Source organism: Theropithecus gelada, chromosome 11 (assembly GCF_003255815.1).
Source record: "Theropithecus gelada isolate Dixy chromosome 11, Tgel_1.0, whole genome shotgun sequence".
Lineage (NCBI taxonomy): Eukaryota > Metazoa > Chordata > Mammalia > Primates > Cercopithecidae > Theropithecus > Theropithecus gelada.
In genome coordinates, this window is record NC_037679.1 from 54,422,063 (window position 1) to 54,445,858 (window position 23,796).

General features: G+C 41.0%; 1 protein-coding gene across 1 annotated transcript in view; it reads right to left on the reverse strand.

Annotated features, from left to right (window-relative positions):
- Window positions 1-23,796, reverse strand: part of FGD6 (FYVE, RhoGEF and PH domain containing 6) — a 136,335-nt gene that overhangs the window by 65,132 nt on the left and 47,407 nt on the right. The window contains exons 4-6 of the mRNA XM_025402846.1: window positions 10,514-10,581; window positions 10,398-10,428; window positions 225-376 (exon numbers count right to left, since the gene is read on the reverse strand). Of these exons, the coding sequence (XP_025258631.1) occupies window positions 225-376; window positions 10,398-10,428; window positions 10,514-10,581 (251 nt within the window). The remainder of the gene's footprint in view (window positions 1-224; window positions 377-10,397; window positions 10,429-10,513; window positions 10,582-23,796) is intronic.

Genomic DNA, 23,796 nt, shown 5'->3' on the forward strand with positions numbered 1-23,796 from the left:
AGTGAGCCGGGATTGTGCCACTGCACTCCAGCCTAGGCGACAGAGTGAGAATCTATCTCAAAAACAAAACAAAACACAACAAAATCAATCTATGGGTAACTGCAAAGACAATATATTGAAGCAACTCAATGTAATGAACAATACATCTCTGTCACCTGTGGGGCCCTTACGGCTTCATCTAAAATTGGAAACACTAGGAAAATCTGAAAACAGTCCATTTTTACCAGTGCAACATTCTTTCCTCCAGTTCCTTCAGGAGATCCCGGTTGAGCTCATACAGCTGAGGCAAGTAGTATAGGATCTGATTTAGAATCCGGTCCTCAATCACTGGTTTCCCAAGTTGCCTGGAAGCATGAGCTACTGCATCCCGGAAATCCTATTACAGTCCAGAGCAGGAAAAACAATACATACACATATAACTTGATAACAAGCTTTTATCCCCAGTCCCCCTTTTTCCTAAAATGATACGGATTGCACAGCTGTATTTCCCATGCAGAATTACAAATCGAAAGTACCCCCTTCCTCCTACCCCACTCACCTAGATAGGAAATTAAAAATAAAAAATCGTGGCTGAGACGATTCTTTGATATTCAAACATACCAAATCATATTTATCTTAAACCTTTTAGTTTGATCTCTAAACTTAGCAATTATACTAAGCAGATGTCTGGAAATTGTAACAAAATTCTAAATAGTCTTTAGAATTATTCCAATACCATCAATATAAACACAATCCATTTATTTTTAAAGTCCCCAGGAGACCTTAGCTAATTTTATTCTGGATTTAAGAGTCCCACTGTCCACTTTCGGTTATCATTTCCCCACAGCTGGCGCGTCCTAGGTGAGGCATGTGGAGAGAGGCATGTGTTGTGGGTCTCCCTCTGTCGTCCAGGATGGAGCGCAGTGGCCCAATCTCAGCTCATGGCAACTTCCCGAGTAGCTGGGACTATAGGCGTGTGCCACCATGCCAGGCTCATTTTTGTATTTTTTGTAGAGACGAGGTGTTACCATGTTGCTCAGACTGGCTTGAACTCCTGAGCTCAAGCAATCTTCCCACTAGGGCCTCTCAAAGTGCTGTGATTATAGGCATGAGCCACCGTGACTGGTAGGCACATGCTTGATAATCAGAATCCTGGATCCAAGCCCTTGTTCCTTATTTACTGTGTTTCCTCGGGCCAGACTGATTTTCCTCATCTGCTAAGTAAGTATAATAGTTATGAGACTTTAATTAGATATTGCACATAAAACTTCTTTTGCAATGCATTTGGCATATAGAATTAATGAAACATTTTAACTCTGGACCTGAAATTCTCCCCTCCCGCTTGCCAACCTCTCAATAAATTCACCAGGGTTTACACTTTTCACAAATAAGAATCTTTCTTGGCCAGGCGCAGTGGCTCACGCCTGTAATCCCAGCACTTTGAGAGGCTGAGGCGGGCAGATCACAAGGTCAGGAGATTGAGACCATCCTGGCTAACAGTGAAACCCCGTCTCTACCAAAAATACAAAAAATCAGCCAGGTGTGGCAGCGTGCACCTGTGGTCCCACCTACTCAGGAGGCTGAGGCAGGCGAATGGTGTGAACCCGGGAGGCGGAGCTTGCAGTGAGCCGAGATCGCACCACTGCACTCCAGCCTGGGCGACAGAGCGAGACTCTGTCTCAAAAAAAAATTTTAAAAAAAGAATCTTTCTCTTCACATATTATTTTTCATTTACTGTTCTCTAGACTATCTGTACCATGTTTTAATATATGTCAATATCACCACACCCTATTACTCCAGAGGACTTGGAAAGGGTGGGGTAGGAGATAAGTATTTGCCTAGATTTCATTGTCCCCTAAGGGTGGGCCTCAAGACATAAGTAAAACAGAGTGAAATCTGTTCCACAGTCCTTGAGAATTCAAAAACAGATTTTTTTTTCCGTTTTAGAAATAGCAGTTTTAATTAAAATCTGAAAGGAAAGTTTGGGTAAATGACTAATAGGCCTTATCTTCCCTTACCTTTATTTCCAACTGATTTCCCTTCAGGAATTTACCGGCAAATGAAATCAACCAAAAAAGATACTGTTCCTTCCACTGATCTTTTCAACACCTGCCCCTAAAATATGTATATTAACCATGATTTTTTTTTTTTTTTAAACTCTGGACAGCCAAAAACCTCACAGATAACTTAAAGTATGTGAAAGGATTCTTTTTCTAAAGGATGGCTATTTTGAAGAAGTCCAATCCTCTTATGCTTAATCAATGCTAAAAATCCCTTCACTTAGGACTCAGTACCTGGGACTAAGTTTATTGATCCAACAGTCACATTAGCCCAAAGAAGCCAACTACTCACACCAGTAACTAAAGGATTAACTTGTATACCTAATTAGTATCATATAAAATAAGAGTATTTAGTTCTCATAGTATTATAAGCTCTAATCCAGAAAATCACTCAGAACATCTCCAGAAACCAAATGGATATCAGCCAAATTTCACCTCCCAACAGCTTGCTTCAATCAGCACTCACATGTACTATGATAAAATAAAGCCACTTAACACTTTTGAAAATCATTAGGCTATCTGCTATCAGGCAGGGCTATAGAATACATTTATTTACGCATCATGAATAATGTATTCAAAGCAGAATAGTTCAACATCCTCTCTGGTTATCTTTTTTGCTTTTGTTTTGACCAGTTTAGTGACTGATATAATTTGGATGCAAGAGTTCCTTGCTCAGCAAAGCAATAAGCACCACTCTTTCTTCTGGTAGAGTAAGTGATGACTATATTTGTCTCCTGGCAGCAGGATAACTTTTGTTTCCCAGTTGGAAGGTATTTCCTCTGCCATGACAGTGACAGTGATGTTAGCTGCTAAGTAACTTAAGGACCTGGTTTGACACAGCTTTTGCCAGACCCTGCATTCCGTATGTCTGCCACCATTGCCAAAAAGGGAACTTGTTTATTTAAGACACATTTAACAGAGACCAGCCAAATACAAACTGAACTGACCAGTGAGATGGCTGCCTCTAAATGGACGCCCCTGTCACACACCAGGCAAAACTCTGCTTTTCCCAGTACTACTGGATGTTTTTAGGCAGCTCGGAATGGACTGATGGCCCATGATGTCTTCTTTTAAATTATAAGTAGTATGTCAGAATAAAATAGAAATTTAATAATTAAAATAGAAGTACACTTAATAAAGACTATAAGAATTTCGAGACTATATAGCCATGAAACCCAGAGAGTTACTTTTTTTTTTTTGAGAGAGAGAGTTTCACTCTGGTTGCCCAGGCTGGAGTGCAATGGCATGATCTCAGCTCACTACAACCTCCGCCTCCCAGGTTCAAACGATTCTCCTGCCTGCATAGCTGGGATTACAAACATGTGCTACCACGCCCAGCTAATTTTATATTTTTAGTAGAGATGGGGTTTCTCCATGTTGGTCAGGCTGGTCTCGAACTCCTGACCTCAGGTGATTTGCCTGCCTCGGCCTCCCGAAGTGCTGGGATTATAGGCGTAAGCCTCGGCGCCCGGCTTACTTTCTTTTTTTGAGAAAGAGTTTTGCTCTTGTTGCCCAGGCTGGAGTGCAGTGGTGCAATCTCAGCTCACTGCAACCCCTATCTCCCGGGATCAAGTGATTCTCCTGCCTCAGCCTCCCAAGTAGCTGGGATTACAGGTGCTCGCCACCACGCCTGGCTAATTTTTGTACTTTTTGGTACAGATGGAGATTTCACTATGTTGGCCAGGCTGGTCTCAAACTCCTGACCTCAGGTGATCTATCTGCCTCAGCCTCCGAAAGTGCTGGGATTACAAGCGTGAGCCACCACGCCCGGCCTTTTTTTTTTTTTTGAGACAGAGTCTCGTTCTGTTGTCCAGGCTAGAGTGCAGTGGCGAGAACTCAGCTCACTGCAACTTCCGACTCCCAGGTTCAACCATTCTCTTGCCTCATCTCCTGAGTAGCTGGGATTATAGTTGTGTGCCACCACGTTTGGCTAACTTTTTGTATTTGTAGTAGAGATGGGGTTTCACTATGTTAAACAGACTGGTTTTGAACTCCTGGCCTCAAGTGATCTGCCTGTCTCAGCCTCCCAAACTGCTGGGATTACAGGCGTGAGCCATCGTGCCCTGCCAGAGAATTACATATTCTAAGTAAGCACTTGACAAAGATTCTGTACTAGTCAGGTTCCTGAATCTTTTCTTAGGTCCATCTGTGCACTTTCTTGCAAAATCCAGTTTTAGCAAGAACCTCCCACCCTTGATATTGTTCGGGTTCTTCATCCTCTACCATTGCCCAGGTGATGTATGATCATCCTGGCTGGTCCGTCTTCTGCAAGAATCCCATTAAGTTGGTTTAGCCAGAATCTCCCTTCCTCCTGAAGTTTCTTCTTAGTAATTTTCCATCCACTAACTCCCACTTTGCTCCTCCTTGGCTATAAATTCCCACTTGCCCATAATATATTTGGAGTTGAGCCCAATCTTTCTCCACTACCGCAAAATCCTATTGCAGTGGTCCCTATGACTATTGTTTTTTGTTCTTGAGATGGCGTCTTGCTCTGTTGCCCAGGCTGGAGTGTGGTACGATCTCGGCTCACTACAACCTCCGTCTCTTGGGTTCAAGCAATGCTCCTGCCTCAGCCTCCCGAGTAGCTGGGATTACAGACATATACCACCATGCCCAGCTAATTTTTGTATTTTCAGTGTATTTCAGTGTATTTCAGAGACGGGGTTTCATCATGTTGGCCAGACTGGTCTTGAACTCCTGATCTCAAGTGAACTCCCCACCTCGGCCTCCCAAAGTGCTGGGATTACAGGCATCAGCCCCTGCTCCAGGCCCCCTAAGCCTATTGTGATAGTCCTGAATAAAGCCTGCCGTACTGTGCTTTTGCTTCGACAAGTGTCATCGAATAATTGGGTTCCACTCCCAGTTATGGCCTCCATAACCACATGCAGCAGCCCTGGCCCCAGTCTCATTCCCTCACCTCTTGGGCCACCATTTCCTGACAGCTGTGTGCTACGGCCCCACTGCCAGATGTAACTAATTCACACAGGAACCACTAGCAGAATCTTGAACTTCTCAGCTCTTCATGAACCTCAACCACTGCCAAAACTGGTGCCACTGGGAGGAGGTGACATCTTTTTTTAATAAAAGGATGATTACAACATATGTCTGGTTATTTTTCTAAATGTTAACAACCAGGATAATTTGGGAAAGTGTGATGACACTTAAAAGCCAGAGGCAAAGCTATTTTGAGGCAGAAGAATCTAAATTCACCAAAACCTCCTTGACGAAATCAGTGAGGATGCAAGACAGCAGGATTAGCCCTTCAAAAGTTAGATCCAGAGTTTAACTTTTCACACTGGAAAAGCCAGGTAAAAAAAAATATTAAAGTAGTGGGAGGAAGAGTTAAGAGTGTGAAAATGTTAGTTAGCTGTAGAGTTTGCTGGCATCAAGTACCTAGACTTCATCCTTACAACAAAACCTACCAAATATTCTGCATGCAAAATTGAACCACCTACACTGTAGTTTCTGGTCATAAAAAGCAAACGCTTGTTTAATGTGGAATTTGTAGAACTAAAAATGGGCCTCTGAATTATGAAGCATATGATAATATCATTCTTACTAATTCCCCAAAACCTACAAATAAGAATCAGATCAACTTTAAGTTGATCTTTAATTCTTTTGAGATATTAACACATCAGCCTTGCCAGCTTGAATCACTTAGGGAAGACCTCAGCAAAAAATCAATGCAAATAAAATCAAGTACGAGCATCTGAGGCAATGAAGCACAAAACAGATGGCCTTGTTCATGGGGTCAGGCTTTATATCTCCAGCACCAACAAGAGGTATGTGACTTAATTACCAGCTGTCCTGACCCAGCTGCCTGACCTCAGGGCATTACTGCACTACTACCATGACACAGTGAATTACAAAGACCAAAGGAACATATGGACAGACATGGAGCTCTACAAGGTTCCCTGTCCTCATGAAGGACACCAGGAATCACTTCACTTTAAGCAAAAGCACAGCAGCTGTGGGGGTCAAAGAGCTATGATAAATATGCAGAAATGTGTGTGAAACTATGAAGTAAAAGTAGACGTGCGAAAGTCCCCACATTAACCATTTGACTTTGTTTTTAAAATGAAAATATTTTCCCAATGAAATTATTCTTCACTCTCTATATGTAGACCCGGTGATACGGTATGTAATCATCAGTGGTGCATAATCAATGCAAAACTGTAGAAAACATAACTGAAAGCAATCTTTTATGTCTAGTTTCCAATCTCCTTTAATAACACTAACAAGTAATCATCATAGTATCTCTAAGTGACCAAGATCTAGCTTCATTTTCATCTTTAGAAGATGAAAAACAAGTTTCTCTGGTTTCCAGGGCAACTAAAAGAATTCTGAAAGCAAGCTAATATATCCAAAGATACACTATATTCTATACAGCATGGTAGAGATTTCAAATAATAATTTTCAATCAGTTACTAAAGAACAACTGAGTACAAGGGGTCAGACAGACCAGACTTCAAAGTCTAGTTTTGCTATTAAATAGTGGGTTATTTTTGACAATTAGCTTACTTTCTTCATCGAAAAAAATAGGAATAACATCTACTTGATAGGGTTGTTATGAGGGTTAAAACAGATAATTGATGTAACATAGCATGCTGCAAGGAACATAGAGAGCACTCAACAGAACACCATTTATTTAACTAAAGGAGATTTGGTTAAGTTAAATGATCAGATGAACATCATTTAAGATCCACGAGTCACCTTCCCTCCCTCTCTCCACAAGTCCCTGAAGGCTTGGAAAGAGAACTGTGAAACAGAGGCATCTAAAGAGAAGGAAATACCAAACCAAGGTAGGGAAAACACTTCAGCAGCAAAACAAAGGTACTCTGAACAATGAGCTTCATTCAGTGAAGGACAGTTCTCACGTGAAAGAAGCTCCTCCAGAGTGAAGGTTTGGTAGCCATGTCAACAGAAGCTAGAGGAAGATTCTTTACAACTAAAGAAGAAATGCTGAAAATGGTTCACAGGACTCAAAAGACAGGGTGTATTCAGTAAAACAGGATGAAGTGATTTTAACACGGAAAAAAAAACGAGAACTGAGAAAGTCTTCTATTCCTTCACAATGCATTAAAAAAAAAAAATCTTTTCTACTTAGTAACAGACATCTGGATGCCTAGGGTAGCCTTGCCTCTGCCTCTATGGATTTTATTGAGCCTCTCAAATTTTCAAGGGGATGTACATCTCCACCTAAAGAAATTAGTGAAGCAAAGATGCTTCATTACTAATACTATATAGTCAGTCCATCTTTGTAAAAAAAAAAACCCTTCCAAATATACATAACATATATAATATATATAATTTATATATATATTTAACATATATAATATATATTTTGTCTATATTTAACATATATAATATATATGTTTTATATATATACACACACACTTTTTTTTTTGATGGAGTTTTGCTTTTATTGCCCAGGCTGGAGCACAATGGCACAATCTCGACTCACAGCAACCTCTGCCTCCTGGGTTCAAGCGATTCTCCTCCCTCCGTCTCCTGAGTAGCTGGGATTACAGACATGCGCCACCATGCCCGACTAATTTTTGTATTTTTAGTAGAGACGGGGTTTCCCCATGTTGGTCAGGCTGGTCTCGAACTCCCAACCTCAAGTGATCCACCCGCCTTGGCCTCCCAAGGTGCTGGGATTACAGGTGTGAGCCACCGCACCCGGCCCAAATATTTTTTAAATGTATACTATTCGTACATTTACGTAATATTTTTATAGAGATATTTACTAAGTCTAGCTCCCATCAGAGAGCAAATAAGACAACCAAAAAAAACCTTCCTATTACTTGTACTTAATTATATCACATGTCTACAGTGTGGTGGGGATGTTCAAGGAACAGCAGCAAATATACAAGAAATTCATTCTGAAAAGTCATTTATTTTTCAGACATATTATAATTTATATGAAATGACAATAAGCTTGACACTCAACAAATTTGTTAGGGCAACAAAATAATGTCTCCTTTTTTTTTTTTGAAAAAGGGTTTGCTGTGTCATCCACGCTAGAGTGCAGTGGTGCAATCAGCTCACTGCAGTTTTGAACTCCTAGGCTCAAGGGATTCTTCTGGCTCAGCCTCCTAAGTAGGTGGGATTAGAGGTGTGTGCTACCCATGCCTAGCTTTGTCCTATCATTAAAAAAAGAAAATCTATTACAAAAGAGAACTGTCTGGGCATAGTGGCTCATGCCTGTAATTCCAGAACTTTGGGAGGCTGAGGTAGGCAGATTGCTCAGGAGTTCGAGACCAGCCTGGGCAACATGGCTAAAACCCATCTCTACCAAAAATAAAACAAATTAGCCTGGCGTGGTGGATGCCTGTGGTCCCAGCTACTCAGGAGGCTTGAGCCCAGGAGTTAGAGGTTGCAGTGAGTGGAAATCGTGCCACTGCACTCCAGCCTGGGTGACAGAGTGAGATCCTGACTCATTAAAAAAAAAAAAAAAAAAAAAAAGGAGAAAGAGAGAACTTACCAATATTACCAATACAGCCAAAAGTCAACATGAGAAACTATTCACAGGGAAATATTTTCTCAAAACAAATTAGCAAGGTTAAGAATTTTTTAAGAATTTCCAAAGCTAGAGATTCTTCACATAGGAATCAGGCCCCCATTTTTGTTTTGTTTTGTTTTGTTTTGAGACAGAGTCTTGATCTGTCACCCATGTTGGAGTGCAATGGTACCATCTTGGCTCACTGCAACCTCTGGATCCTAGGTTCAAGTGATTCTCCTGCCTCAGCCTCCCAAGTACCTGGGACTACAGGTACGCCACCACACCTGGCTAATTTTTGTATTTTAGTGGAGATGGGGTTTCGCCATTTTGGCCAGGTTGGTTTCGAACTCCTGATCTCAGGTGATCTACCCACTTCAGCCTCCCAAAGTGCTGGGATTACGGTCGTGAGCCACCACACCAGGCCAGGCCCCTGGGTTTCTGTTGGACCAAGTACAGAGCACAGGTAATCATTTAGTGAATGTGAATCATCCATAAGTGTAACCCACTTTTCATGTTCATATGCATCCATTCAAAGAAAACCTGAAAATAATAGTTTGCCAAGACATAAATTGATGTATATTTGATGAACCTTTCATTTCTCCACAATTAAGCCTAATTTATGATGTTAATAATTATACTACCACATAAGTAAACTGTCACTTCAACTCCTTTTTTCATTGTTTCATTTACCTTTTCCTTTTGTTTTACCCCTTTCTTAAGTCTTTTTATTATTATTATTATTATTATTACACTTTAAGTTCTAGGGTACATGTGCATAACGTGCAGGTTTGTTACATATGTATACTTGTGCCATGTTGGTGTGCTGCACCCATCAACTCGTCAGCACCCATCAACTCGTCATTTACATCAGGTATAACTCCCAATGCAATCCCTCCCCCCTCCCCCCTCCCCATGATAGGCTCATCTTGCCTAAATGTAATTGAAATAAAGTAACACTAAAAGCACTTTAACTGCCAGTGCATAATGAAACTTGTGAAAACCTGCAAGTACAAAGGAGTGCAAGAGAAAAATGAATATGCACCCAGACACACATCATAATTCTTTCCTAACAAGTCTGTTCAAGTTGACAATTATAGGCTGGCTGCAGTGGCTCAGGACAGTAATCCTAGCACTTTAGGAGGCCAAGGCGGGCTGATCACTTGAGCCCATGAGTTTGAGATCAGCCTGGGTAACATGTTGAAACCCCATCTCTACAAAAAATACAAAACTTAGCTGGACATGGTGGTGAGCGCCTGTAGTCCCAGCTGCTCAGGAGCCTGAGGTGGGGGAATTGCCTGAGCCCAGGAGGCTGAAAGGCTGCAGTCAGCTAAGATGGCACTGGGCAACAGAATGAGACGCTATCTCAAACCAAAAAAAAAAAAAAAAGTTGACCATTTAAAAAACGGAAAATACAACTAAAACTTAGTTGTAAAAATGTCTATTTCTAATCTCTCCTAAATGGAGGTGGTAAAAGGAAAAACAGTAAGAAAATTGTCTATTTCAAGTCTGTTTCTGGGAGCTTATTTAGATAGGAGAAAAACACTTTTGGACAATGATAATGATATTCTTCATGTATTGTTAATTCAAAACTCTAATAGCAAGTATCTTCAGCAAATGCCTAAGAAAATATATTATCACCTCAAAAACTGTTATGAAGACATAAAGTTTGAAGATTTTGGACATATAGCTACTAAGACTCTTTTAGAAATCATCTTATCTACATAGACATGAAATACATACATTTTAGAAAATGTCTATCATTAAGTTAGTAATGCTGAAAACTTCTAGGGGTAGGGAAAGTACAAAAGGGAATATTCTTAGACTTCAAAAAAAAAATATTAGCAGATACTTACGATATGCAAAAGTTTTAACACATCCACAAACCTGTAAAAAAACAGCAATGAAAAAAATGTTTTAAATGTGCCAATGGGGGGAAAACCGTCTTCTGAATTGTAAACTAGATACCTACACTTTCTCTGAGCTCATGATCTCCTTGGCAATATGATGAACTTTACTTTTCATTCCATTATCTTCATCCTGTGGATAAGAGCACACTGAGCATGAACTCATAAAAGAATAATGAAGATGGGTTATGAGCGCGTCAGACACGAATTTTAACTCTGATACTTGTAAGTTTCCTACTAGCACACAGTTCATACTACATAACATTTCAAATTGCAAACATAGAGAACTGGATGAGGGATAAACCATGTCACAGAAGTAGCTGAGAGCAATCAGTAATCTTCACTGTCATTAGCTGGATTCATCAATAGCTGGATTGATGAATTGCTCTGAGTAGTTACAGAACCTTGCTAGGACACAACCATCAGTGGTTCAAAATGGAAGTCACAAACTAAAAAGGCTACAGGGAAAATGGCCCCTTACAGATAGATACCGGAAGAAGAGTTATTTGGGTGCGTACAAATAATGTAAGAATTTGGCCAGGTGCAGTGGCTCACACCTGTAATCCCAACACTTTGGGAGGCCGAGGAGGGCGGATCACATGAGGTCAGGAGTTCAAGACCAGCCTGATCAACATGGAGAAACCCCGCCTCTACTAAAAATACAAAATTAGCTGGGCGTGGTGGCTCACGCCTGTAATCCCAGCTGCTCAGGAGGCTGAGGCAGGAGAATCGCTTGAACCCAGAAGGCAGAGGTTGCGGTGAGCCGAGATCGCGCCATTGCACTCCAGCCTGGGCAACAACAGTGAAACTCCGTCTCAAAAACAAAAACAAACAAACAAACAAATTTAAAAAAAAAGAAATTAGTGAATATCCAACAGGAATGTAGATAAGAACTTAAGGTATTTTAACTCACAACTTAAATATAGTCTGAATAGGGCTCTTCTTCAATCTATACCAAATATAAGTCAATACTACAGTCAGAGGATCTCCGAATTTCCTTAAAATCCCTTTTAGATATATGTTCGTAGAGTCAAGGCAGTTTTATTCTAAGGAGCTGAAATGAAATTCTTTTGTGTGTGTGTGTGTGTGAGACGGAGTCTCACTCTGTCACCCAGGCTGGGGCACAGTGGTGTGATCTCAGCTCACTGCAACCTCTGCCTCCCGGGTTGGAGAGATTCTCCTGCCTCAGCCTCCTGAGTATCTGGGACTACAGGTACGTGCCACCGCACCCGGCTAATTTTTTTCTTGTATTTTTAGTAAAGACAGGGTTTCACCGTGTTAGCCAGGATGGTCTCAATCTCCTGATCTCATGATTCGCCTGCCTCGGCCTCCCAAAGTGCTGGGATTACAGGCGTGATCACTCACCTTTTAAACTACACATAGCTCTATATTCCTTAGGAAGACTGCAGTCTTAAGCACAATCTGACCTTGACCTGGTAGACCATGTATCAGGCACTAAATAATCATACATAAGTGTCTACACACACATACACACACACAGATAACTGTTATTTTGAAAAAATATTTAAGCAAGTCCAAACTTTTCTATCACAATGGGGTTCTCCATATAATCTGCAGATAGAAAGTTTAATGTTTGCAAACTACAGTGTATAAATTTTAAATTAGAAATGAGCTTGGCATGGTGGCTCATGTCTGTAATTCCAGCACTTTGAGAGGCCAAGTTGGGAGGATTGCTTGAGCCCAGGAGTTTGAGACCAGTCTGGGCAACATAGCAAGACCATGTCGTTAGTCAAAATAATAATAATAATAATAACAACATAAATAAAATTAAAATTACAAATGCATTAAAAATGAGAAAAACAGAAACCAAAACCATTTAGGGAACTGAAGCCCTGACTCTTCATTTCCAAATAATGTGACACCCCTTAAAGATCAAGAGGGGATCGCATCAGTATCTTTAAAGAAATGCAGGCACACTATAGATGTAGAAGCATTTGATTACTGGAGTCAGCTAAAATGTGTACCATCTCTACACAGAAATTTCAAGTAGCTGTTAATTTATTTTTGGCATCTACCCTTTGTTTCCTCTCCTCTTTTTATCACTCTCCTTTTGATAGGTCTCTACTCTGTACCTTTTCTTCCTCTCCTTCTCAGGACCTTGCTCTACCATGGCCTGCTTTACACAGACTTGTGTAGAGGAGATTATTCCACACAAAAATTAACTAAAAATGTGAAAACTGTAAACTTCCAGAAGAATACATTTTTAAAAATCCTTATGACCTTGAATTAGACAGAGTTATTAGATATGACACCAAAAGCATAACTGATAAAAAAACTGATAAATGGAACTTCATAAATTGTTTATGCCTCAAAAGACACATCATTAAGAAGACAAAAAGATAAGCCATACACTGGAGAAAATATTTGCAAATCATGATTCTGAGAAAGAACTAGTAGCTAGAATACATTAAGAACTCTGATAGGGCTGAAGAGTGGTGGCTTACGCCTGTAATCTCAGTATTTTGGGAGGCTAAGGCAGGCAGATCGCTTGAACACAGGAGTTCGAGACCTGGGCAACAGGTGAAACCCCATCTCTAAAAACAATACAAAAATTAGCTGGGCATGGTGGTGCACACATGTAGTCCCAGCTACTCAGGAGGCTGAGGTAAGAGGATCACTGAACCCAGGAGGTTGAGGCTGTAGTGAGCCATGATTTGAGCCACTGCATTCCAGCCCCAGTAACATAGCAAGACCCTGTCTTCACAAAATAAAAAAATAGAAAACAACTAGCCAGGTATGATGGCACACACCTGTAGTCCCAGCTACTTGGGAGGCTGAGGTGGGAGGATCACTTGAGCCCAGGAATTCGAGGCTGCAGTGAGCTATGATTGCAATATTGCACTCGTTTAGGCGACAGAGTGAGAACCTGGCTCTTAAAACAAAACAAAACAAAAACAAAACAAAACAAAACAAAATTCAGACAACTCAAACAAAAACGCTGTGTGCGGTGGCTCATGCCTGAAACCCTGGCAATTTGGGAGGCTGAGGTGGGAGGATCACTTGAGTACAGGAGTTTGAGACCAGCCTGGGCAACAAAGCAAGATCTCATTTCTATTTACAAAAAAAAAAATTTAAAAAAGAGATAAAAGATGTGAATGTGTGAAGAAACATTTCACCGAAGAAGATATAAGAATGGCCAATAAGTACATACAAAGTTGTTGAACACAGTTAGTTATGAGGGAAATGCAAATTAAAACCTCAATGATATACTTCACACCCACACAATGGCTATAATAAAAAATAAAAAAATACCTAGTGTTGGTGAGGATGTTGACCTACTGGAACCTTTATCTATTGTTGGCGGGCACGGTAGCCCTTACTCATACGGTGTGAGAAATGAAAAACAGCTCAGAGCAATCTGAGCTATGTGAGGTACGCAAAATTTATCAGGCCCAGAGAAACATGAGTATGAGACTTCAGTACTGTACCAACCCCCATGCCCAGGTGCAACTGTTTAAAGGCATTTTTGTCCCTGACCAGCTGCCTCCACCCAGTCTCCATGTTCCTAGAATTTGTGAAACAAAGAACAATGTAAAGTCAATCAAATAGCTTATGATATTTTAATATAAAATTATTGATAAACAGCTTAGGAATTGCCTCTTCTTTTCCTTTAATTTTTTAGGTATGTGCACTTCCACTTGTGCGGAAGGTTGAGGCAAGAGAACTGCTTGAACCCAGGAGGTGGAGGTTGCCATGAGTCAAGATCTCGTGCCATTGCACTCCAGTCTGGGTGATGAGAGCGAAACTCCATCTCAACAAAAACAAAACAAACAAACAAAAAAATCCACTTGTGGCTGGACATGGTGGCTCATGCCTGTAATCTTAGCACTTTTGGTCAAGGCAGGTGAATCACTTGAGGTCAGGAGTTCAAGACCAGCCTGGCGAACATGGTGAAACCCTATCTCCACCCAAAATAAAAAAATTAGCCGGGTGTGGTGGCAAGCATCTGTAATACCAGCTACTAGGGAGGCTAAGACAGGAGAATCACTATAACCCAGGAGGCAGAGGTTGCAGTGAGCCAAGATCGCACCACTGTACTCCAGCCTGGGCAACACAGTGAGACTCTGTCTCAAAAACAAAACAAAACAAAACAAAAACCCCACTTGTAACTGCTCCTAACAGGAGTCTTGAATCTATGCTCCAGGCTTGTAGTCCTCAAATTTGGCCCACATAAACTCTGTACTTACATTAAGCATGCCTCATTTTTTTTCCCATTAGGTCGACAGGGTTTTCTGCTGTCTCCTAATGTCATTGAGCACAGAATGTGTATTTCTTCTCCTTGTTATTCTGAGATCATTTTCAAGAGAAAGAAGTCAGTACCATCTTTACACTTTCATTTTAAAATCTGAAGTTCGTAACTGACTTTCCGTCATTTGATAGCAAAGTTAGTAAGATAAAACAGTTCTACCGCCAGCCCATTCACTGCTCTACAAATAAATTTGAAAACATTAGTTATCATTAGAATCACAGGCAGATCTTAAATTTCAGATTCCCAGGTACTGTCTTAGAAATTCTGATCGTGTAGGTTTAAAATGCAGCATTAAAAGTAGATGTTAGAAGAGGGAATTACACAGGGCACCATGGTTCACATTTGTAATCTCAACATTTTGGGAGGCAGGAGGATCACTTGAGGCCAGGAATTCAAGGCCAGCATGGACAACATAGTGAGAGTTGAAAAACACACACACACACACAAAATAGCCAGGCATGGTGGCACATGCCTGTAGTTCCTAATCACTCGAGAGGCTGAGGTAGGAGGATCACATGAGCCCAGGAGTTCAAGGCTACAGGGAACTATGATAAATAACAATAGCCCTAGTTGGCCGGGCACGGTGGCTCACACCTGTAATCTCAGCACTTTGGGAGGCTGAGATGGGTGGATCACTTGAGGCCAGGAGTTAGAGACCAACCTGGCCAACATGGTGAAACCCTGTCTCTACTGAAAATATGAAAATCAGTTGAGCGCGGTGGCGCACACCTATAGTCCCAGCTACCTGGGAGACTGAGGCATGAGAATCGCTTAAACCTGAGAGGCAGAGGTTGCAGTGAGTCAAGATCGTGCCACTGTACTCTCCAGCCTGGGTGACAGAGCGAGACTCTGTCGAAAAATGAGTAAATAAATTAATAGCCCCATCCTTCAAGAAGTGAACAAGGGAAACAAACCGAACATACAAATAACTATATATAAGCACAACTATGAAAAGTGCTGCCACCTTGAAGGACAGAAAGACCATAATCAGGAAGAGGTGTGTCAAGCAGGAAAGGCTTCACAAAGAATAAAGCATTTGATGACTCCAAATCACTGTTTAAACACACTCCATCAGCTACTCCCATACTAGCTACTGCAGATACCAACTCATTAATGCCAGAAACCTGGACTCTTCTTTTTTGTCCCCAGTCATCTTTTTTTATTACAACTGAGTCAAGTCCTGTCAATGTGTCTTGAAGATTTAAAGCTTAAACGATCCTTTCCTCTCCTTTGATGTTGCCTCCTTACGTCTTGCCCTCACTATTACAGCAACCTAAGAGGTTTCCTTGGCTCTGTGTCTACTCTACTGCAACCCCTTCTGTACACTGCCACTAGAATATTTCTAAAATGCAAATATAACCAGGTTAGTTCTCAGGCTAAATGTTAGCAGCTCCCTATCACAGATGGATAACAAAGATCCAAGTTTCCTTTGCCAAGTATATTAGGCATTTCACGATGTGTCCACTTACCTTCACCAGCCTCCTCCCTCCTCCTCCACACTGTGTACTATCTACCCCATCACGCTGCAACTCCAGCCGTGCTCTGCCCTTCTGTGTCTGTCCCTTTGAGCATATACCTTTCCTTTTGCCTTGACTTGTTTCCGGATCACTTTTTCTCCCTGAAGATTTCTGCCTTTCATATTCCAAACATCCTTTAAGACAACACTCCAACTTTTTTTTATGATGGCTGCCTTGATATTCTTTCCCTCCCACTATCAAAGGACAAGATAACTTTCTTGTTCATGTAATGTTTGTAGGACTTAACCCAGTAGACTGTGTTTACTTGCCGAAATGTCTGAATTCCTTCTAGTCTCTGATCTAATTCACCCTGTACCCTTCTGCACATAGCACGCTGCTTGGTCCACTGTGCAATTAATATTTATGAATAAGCAAATGTGTACAAGGATGGCTGCCACCTTCTCAGAATCTAAGACAGAGCACACTGCTTTTGAAGATGTGTTGCATAACATGAAAATGCAAACTCAAATGAACTAAAAGCTTTAATCACATAAAAGAGTAGGAGGTTGGACTAAATGATTAAGGTCTTTTCCAATTCTAAGGTTCTAGAAGTCTATATATTCCATTGTCTATTTTACCTTCTAAACCAGGAAAGCTACAGGGCTAAATAAAGAGGTATAAAAATTATTAGAAATAAGTCAATGGATTACTATCTTCAAAGTGGACAGAAAGTCAAATATAAATTAAAAAAAAAAAAACAAAACAAAATTAAAAGCTCTATATTATCTCCAACTTGTAAGAACAATGACTGATTCTGACCCAAGTCAAACAGCGATGGAAAAACACACACCCCATGGCATCTCAACTTTTCAGCTAACGAAAATCCTCACTTAAATTACATTGCATTTCAAAGCAGTTCCCTGTTAAATAACAGCGTCTCCCAAAAGTACACTGCTGTGGAAGTTGAAACATGAGCCACAAACAAATGAAATAACTGTCAAGGTCATAAAATAAGTCAAACAAATTCCAAAACAGAACCTTTGATCTGAAATCTAGTTTTATGTTCCGATCTCTTGATGCCAGCCCAGCTTTGTAAATTCTTAATTGTGTTCTTATCATTTCACATTTGTTCACTACAAGTGACGTTCAGTGAAATTTATCCATTCCTTTTTTTTTTTTTTTTTTGAGACAGAGTCTTGCTCTATTGCCTAGGCTGGAGTGCAGTGGTGGGAATCTTGGCTCACTGCAACCTCTGCCTCCCACATTCAAGCAATTCTCCTGCTTCAGTCTCCCGAGTAGCTGAGACTACAGGTACACACTACTGTGCCTGACTAATTTTTGTATTTTTAGTAGAGATGGGGTTTCACCATGTTGGCCAGGCTGGTCTCAAACTTCTGACCTCAAGGGATCCACCCAACTGGGCCTCCCATAGTGCTGGGATTACAGGCAGGAGCCACCCTGCCCAGCCTATTACTTTTTAATGGAATTATTAAAAGGCCTCTTCTATCCTACTCTAGAGTTCTAATAAAAAACAAAAAATGTTAACATCCAGACTTGCCTGAGAAACATCTCTTTATCATTAAGTTATTTCAAAAATGAGGTGACATCATGATTAATCTCTAAACAACGCTCTCTTAGGTTTTTGACCTTTCTTTATGAAAGTATGTATCATATGAGCTACTTTACAAAGAAGATTTTTTAAAAAAAACAAGGAAATCGATATATAAGAAAGATGAAGAGGATGATTATTCTAACCACAAACAAGTAGAATACATCTTACTTTTTAAACAAGCATCTAAGCCCTGAAAGGAAAGACCAAAAAATATAAAAATAAAAATTTAGAAAAGGCAACAGGACAAATCAGCATGGCTAGGTATTTCACCTCAACATGTTCCATTGACATCATTCAGCTTCCATGGCTGTACCAGGTTGTTAGTAGAGACAGATTGGGTTAAAAACCCCAACTTGGGGTTCCAAGGCAAGTTACTTAACTTGTATAAAACTCCTTTTCTTCATGCAAAATGAAGAAAAACAGTATCTATGTCAGAACCGTATCAATTTTCTTTTTTTTTTTTTTTTTTTGAGTTTCACTCTTGTACCCCAGGCTGGAGTGCAATGCCACGATCTCGGCTCACTGCAACCTCCACCTCCTGGGTTCAAGAGATTCTTCTACCTCAGCCTCCCGAGTAGCTGGGATTATAGACATGTGCCACCATGCCTGGTTAATTTTCTTATTTTTAGTAGAGACGGGTTGGTTTCTCCATGGTGGTCAGTCTGGTCTCGAACTCCCAACCTCAGGTGATCCGCCTGCCTCAGTCTCCCAAAGTGCTAAGATTACAGGCATGAGCCACAGAGCCAGGCCAATTTTGTTTTTTCCTAAGTGAGATGAGGCCTCCCTGTTGCCCAGGCTGGAATGCTATGGTGTGATCTCCACTCACTGCAACCTCCAACTCCTAAGTTTAAGCAATTCTTCCACCTTAGCCTCCTGAGTAGCTGAGACTACAGGCACGAACCACAGCACCTACCTAATTTTTTGTGTCTGTTTTTTTTGTAGGCATAGGGTTTTGCCACATTTCCCAGGTTGGTCTCGAACTCCTGGGTTCAAGAGATCTGTCCACCTCAGCCTCCCAAAGTCCTGAGATTACAGGTGTGAGCCACCACGTCTGGCTTGTTTTTTCTTTTTCTGTTTTGTTTTGTTTTGTTTTTCTACAATAGGGTCTTGCTCTGTTGCTCAGACTAGAGTGCAGACTAGAGTGCAGTGGCCTGAATATAGCTCATTGTAGCCTCAACTTCCCAGGGGCTTGCACTGCCACGCCTGGCTAATCTTATTTATTTTTCGTAGAGACAAGGTCTCACTATGCTGCCCAGCTTGGTCTCAAGCTATCCTCCTTCCTTGGCCTCCCAAAGTGCTGGGATTATAGGCGTGAGCCACCATACTCAGCCTGATATCACCGATTTTTCCTGAGTTGCTAGAAAGCCAAATTTGTGGCCCATCCTCAGCTAATGAATAGGACTACATGATAGACATTACTCTGTACAAATCTTCCATTAGCACTACTGTTTTTCCTTCAGCAAGGCTTATTTTATTACAGCTTTGTAGAGAAATAATTCACACACCACAAAATATGTTTTCACTCTTTTAAAGTATACAATTCAGGACAGGTGCAGTGGCCCATGCCTATAATCCCAACACTTTGGGAGGCCAGGGCAGGAGGACTGCTTGAAGCCAGGAGTTGGATGCCAGCTTGGGAACCATGGCAAGACCATGTCTTTAAAAAAAAACAATTAGCTGGGCATGGTTATGAATACCTGTAATCCTAGCTACTAAGGAGGCAGAGGCGAGAGATCGCTTGAGTCAACGAGGTTGAGGCTGCAGTGAACATGATTGCACTACTGCACTCCAGCCTGGGTGACAGAGCAAGACCCCATCTCAAATAAAAAAAAAAAAAAGAAAAAAAAGAAACTCCATGCCCATTATCAGTCATTCCTACTTTATGGCTGAATAGTATTCCATTACAGGAATATATCACATTTAGTTTATCCACTCATCATTTGATTAGTATTTGGGTTCTTTCTACTTTTTTTTTTTTTTTGAGTCAGAGTCTCACTCTGCCGGCCAGGCTGGAGTACAGTGGCATGATCTTGGCTTGCTGCAACCTCTGCCTCCTGGGTTCAAGCGATTCTCCTGCCTCAGCCTCCCAAGTAGCTGAAATTACAGATGTGCACCACCACACCTGGCTAATTTTTGTACTTTTAGTAGAGATGGGGTTTCACCATGTTGGTCAAGCTGCTACCGAACTCCTGACCTCAAGTGATCTGCCCACCTTGGCCTCCCAAAGTGCTGGGATTACAGGCATGAGCCACCACACCTGGCCCTTTCTACTTTTTTTATTATTATGAATAATGCTGCTATGAACATTCCTCTACAAGTTTTTGTGTGGACATATGTTTTCATATCTCTTGGATGGATACTTAAGAGTAGCATTGCTAGGTCATATGGTAACCCTATATTTAAACTTTTCAGAGCTACCAGACTGTTTTCCAAAGTGGCTGCACCATTTTAGATCCTACAAGGACTCCCATTTCTCCACATCCTGACTAGCACTCGTTACTGTACATCTTCCTGATTATGGACACCCTAGTAGGTGTGCAGTGGTACCTCACTGAAGCTTCGCTTTGCATTTCTTTAATGGTTTATGATGTTGAACACCTTTTTACATGCTTATTGGTCGCTGTATATCTTCTTTAGTCTATTCAGATCCTTAAGCCTGGGTGATTGATCTTCTTACTGTTTGAGTTTCTTTTTTTCTTTTTTTTTTTGGAGATGGAGTCTAGCTCTGTCACCCAGGCTGGAGTGCAATGGTGCGATCTCGGCTCACTGCAACCTCCGCAACCTGGGTTCAAGCAATTCTCCTGCCTCAGCCTCCCGAGTAGCTGGGATTACAGGCATGCACCACCACACTGGGCTAATTTTTGTATTTTTAGTAGAGATGGGATTTCACCATGTTGGCCAGACTGGTCTCGAACTCCTGACCTCAAGTGATCTGCCCGCCTTGACCTCCCAAACTGCTGGGATTACAGATGTGAGCCACCGTGCCCAGCCAAACCACCACACTGGGCCTGAGCTGTTACATTTAGGTCTATAATCCATTTTGAGTTAGTTTTTGTGTATGTTGAAAAGAAGGGGGTGCAATGTCATCCTTTTGCAGGTGGATATCCAGTGATTCCAGCACGGTTTATATGCTGACACCCCGATTTCTTTAAAAAAACATTTTGACTTTTGGTATTACACAGATTTTTTTTTAAGTCATCTGAAATCAATTGTGAAGTGATACTTGTGTAAATAAACTGACTTTAAAAAATTACTCAACCAAGGTCACACAGTTAGTAAGTGACAAATCTAAGACTAAAACCCAGGTCTTAGGATGCCAAATTTCAAGTTTTCCCATTAAAACAAAATACTACCTTACATGTAAATAAGTTTCATATTTACTCATAGATAAGAAAAGGCAAGCCAGAAACAATATGTTTATTGGTTAAGATTACAGAAAGCTTGACTTGAGATGTTTAAGATTTGGCTTGCTTATTTTCATAAAAATTAATAATAGCAGCCAGGTGCGATGGCTCATGCCTGTAATCCTAGCACTTTGGGAGGCCGACGTGGGCAGATAACCCAAGGTCAGAAGTTCGAGACCAGCCTGACCAACGTGGAGAAACTCCGTCTCTACTAAAAATACAAAATTAGCCGGGTGTGGTGGCACATGCCTGTAATCCCAGTTACTCAGGAGGCTCAGGCAAGAGAATCACTTGAACCCGGGAAACGGAGGTCGTAGTGAGCCGAGATCACACCATTGTACTCCAGCCTGGGAGACAAGAGAGAAACTTCATCTTAAAAAAAAAAAAAAAAAAAAAAAAAAAAAAAGGCCGGGTACAGTGGCTCACGCCTGTAATCCCAGTACTTTGGGAGGCCAAGGCGGGTGGATCACGAGGTCAGGAGATCGAGACCATCCTGGTGAACAAGGTGAAACCCCATCTCTACTAAAAAAAAGTATAAAAAAATTACCCGGGCATGGTGGCAGGCACCTGTAGTCCCAGCTTCTCGGGAGGCTGAGGCAGGAGAATGGCGTGAACCCGGGAGGCGGCGGAGCTTGCAGTGAGCCGAGATCGCGCCACTGCACTCAAGCCTGGGCAACAGAACGAGACTCCGTCTCAAAAAAAAAAAAAAAAAAAAAAAAAATCAATAATAGGTAAAAATCTACTAAGCATTCACTTTGTGTTAAGCCCCGTTCTAAACAGCGTATAATCACTTAATACAATAATCTTAGAAAATAAAGTCAAGTGTCCACTTCTATTCCTCCTCTTTTTACAGTCGGGGAAACTAAGGCAAAGTAAAATTAAGTAAGTTGTTCAAGATCACAGAGCTAGTAAGTGGTGGAAATGCAGGCAATCTGACTCCAAAGACTGTGTTCTTACCACTATGAAAGCAAATTACTTAAGAGAAAGGCATTCACCAGGCTGTGGCCAGATGGATTAACAAGTGTCTAGAAAGAAAGAGACTATTCTATTATTATTATTGTTGTTCCAGATGAAGAGACAGAGAGAGAAAATTCATTAGCGTGGCTGAGAATTCTAAAGGAGGGAAATTATTAGTACTAGTGGCATCAGGTAAAAAATGTTCAGTGTCCATGATTGGGGGTGGAGGGTATTGGGAATATTTAATGGGTACAAAAACACAGTTAGATAGAATGAACAAAATCTAGTATTTGATAGCACAATAGAGTTACCAGTCAACATGTACAGTAATTTATTGTACATTTTAAAATAAGAGTATAACGGGAATGTCTGTAACACAATCACATAAAGGCTTGGTAAATGCTTGAGATGATGAAAAAAATTTGTATTCTGTTTCACTAAAAAAAGTCTTATCTATTGTTTCACTAAAAACAATGTCTATGATTAAAGAAATAGTCCTTTTTTTAACAACAACAAAAAAAAGGATAAAAATTTAACAGGGCTACTGCAATACAGCACAACTAATAACATAAAATAATAATATAAATACAGGAAGAGAAAGGAAAGGCAGGCACAAACGCAGAGGAAGGAACCCTGGGAGTCTCCACTGACCACAAAATGAATGAGTCAACCAGGCGGTGTTATCACAGGATGTGTTGGAAAGAGACATAACACTGCTGGGTTAAAGATTAATCCTTCCTTTATACGATATATCAGTGAGATCCCTGATAGAATGTGGAAACCAATTTTGGTCAGTGCTCCAAGAAATATGGAAAGAAATGGGAAAAGATTCAGGCAAAACAAACAACTAGACCAAAACAATAGAAAAGAGTGTCTGCTAGGAAAAGAAAAAACTCGGAGTTGCTTTTCAATGAGAGTCAGGATTGATTTAATTACGGCCCTCAAGAAGACAATTTGAGGCTGGGCATGGTGGCTCACATCTATAATCCCAGCACTTTAGGAGGCCAAGGTGGGTGGATCACCTGAGGTCGGGAGTTCGAGACCAGCCTGGCCAACATAGTGAAACCCTGTCTCTACTAAAAATACAAAAATTAGCTGAGTATGGTGATGGGTGCCTGTAATTCCAGCTCTTCGGGAGGCCGAGGCAGGAGAATTGCTTGAACCCGGGAGGCAGAGGTTGCAGTGAGTCGAGATAGCACCACTGCATTCCAGCCTGGGCAACAAATGCGAAACTCCATCTCAAAAGAAAAGAATGTGGGCTACATAGAAGCTTAGAATCTGAGTACTGCTTATCTCTAGTAAATGCCAGTAGTACCTGGAACACAGTGTGAATTCTATAAATATTTGTAGAATCTATGTCCATGAAGCTGCAACATGGAAAATGAGCTTTCAAATTAAAGCAAGACAGACACCAGCAAGACACAAAAGGAATTACATGATAGTCAAAGTAAAATCTATACATGGTTGAGTGCTGTGGGTCTTTAAGAAAAGAGTCACTCATCTGTCTTAGGGGTTTTACAGATTCACTAGCCTAAGTAATTTATAGTGGTTACTCCCAACACCATGATTTAATACTTCAGAGCATAGAAATGAAATCTTGCTAGTTATAAATAAATGATCACTGAGCTATTATGTGCTCATAATGGCT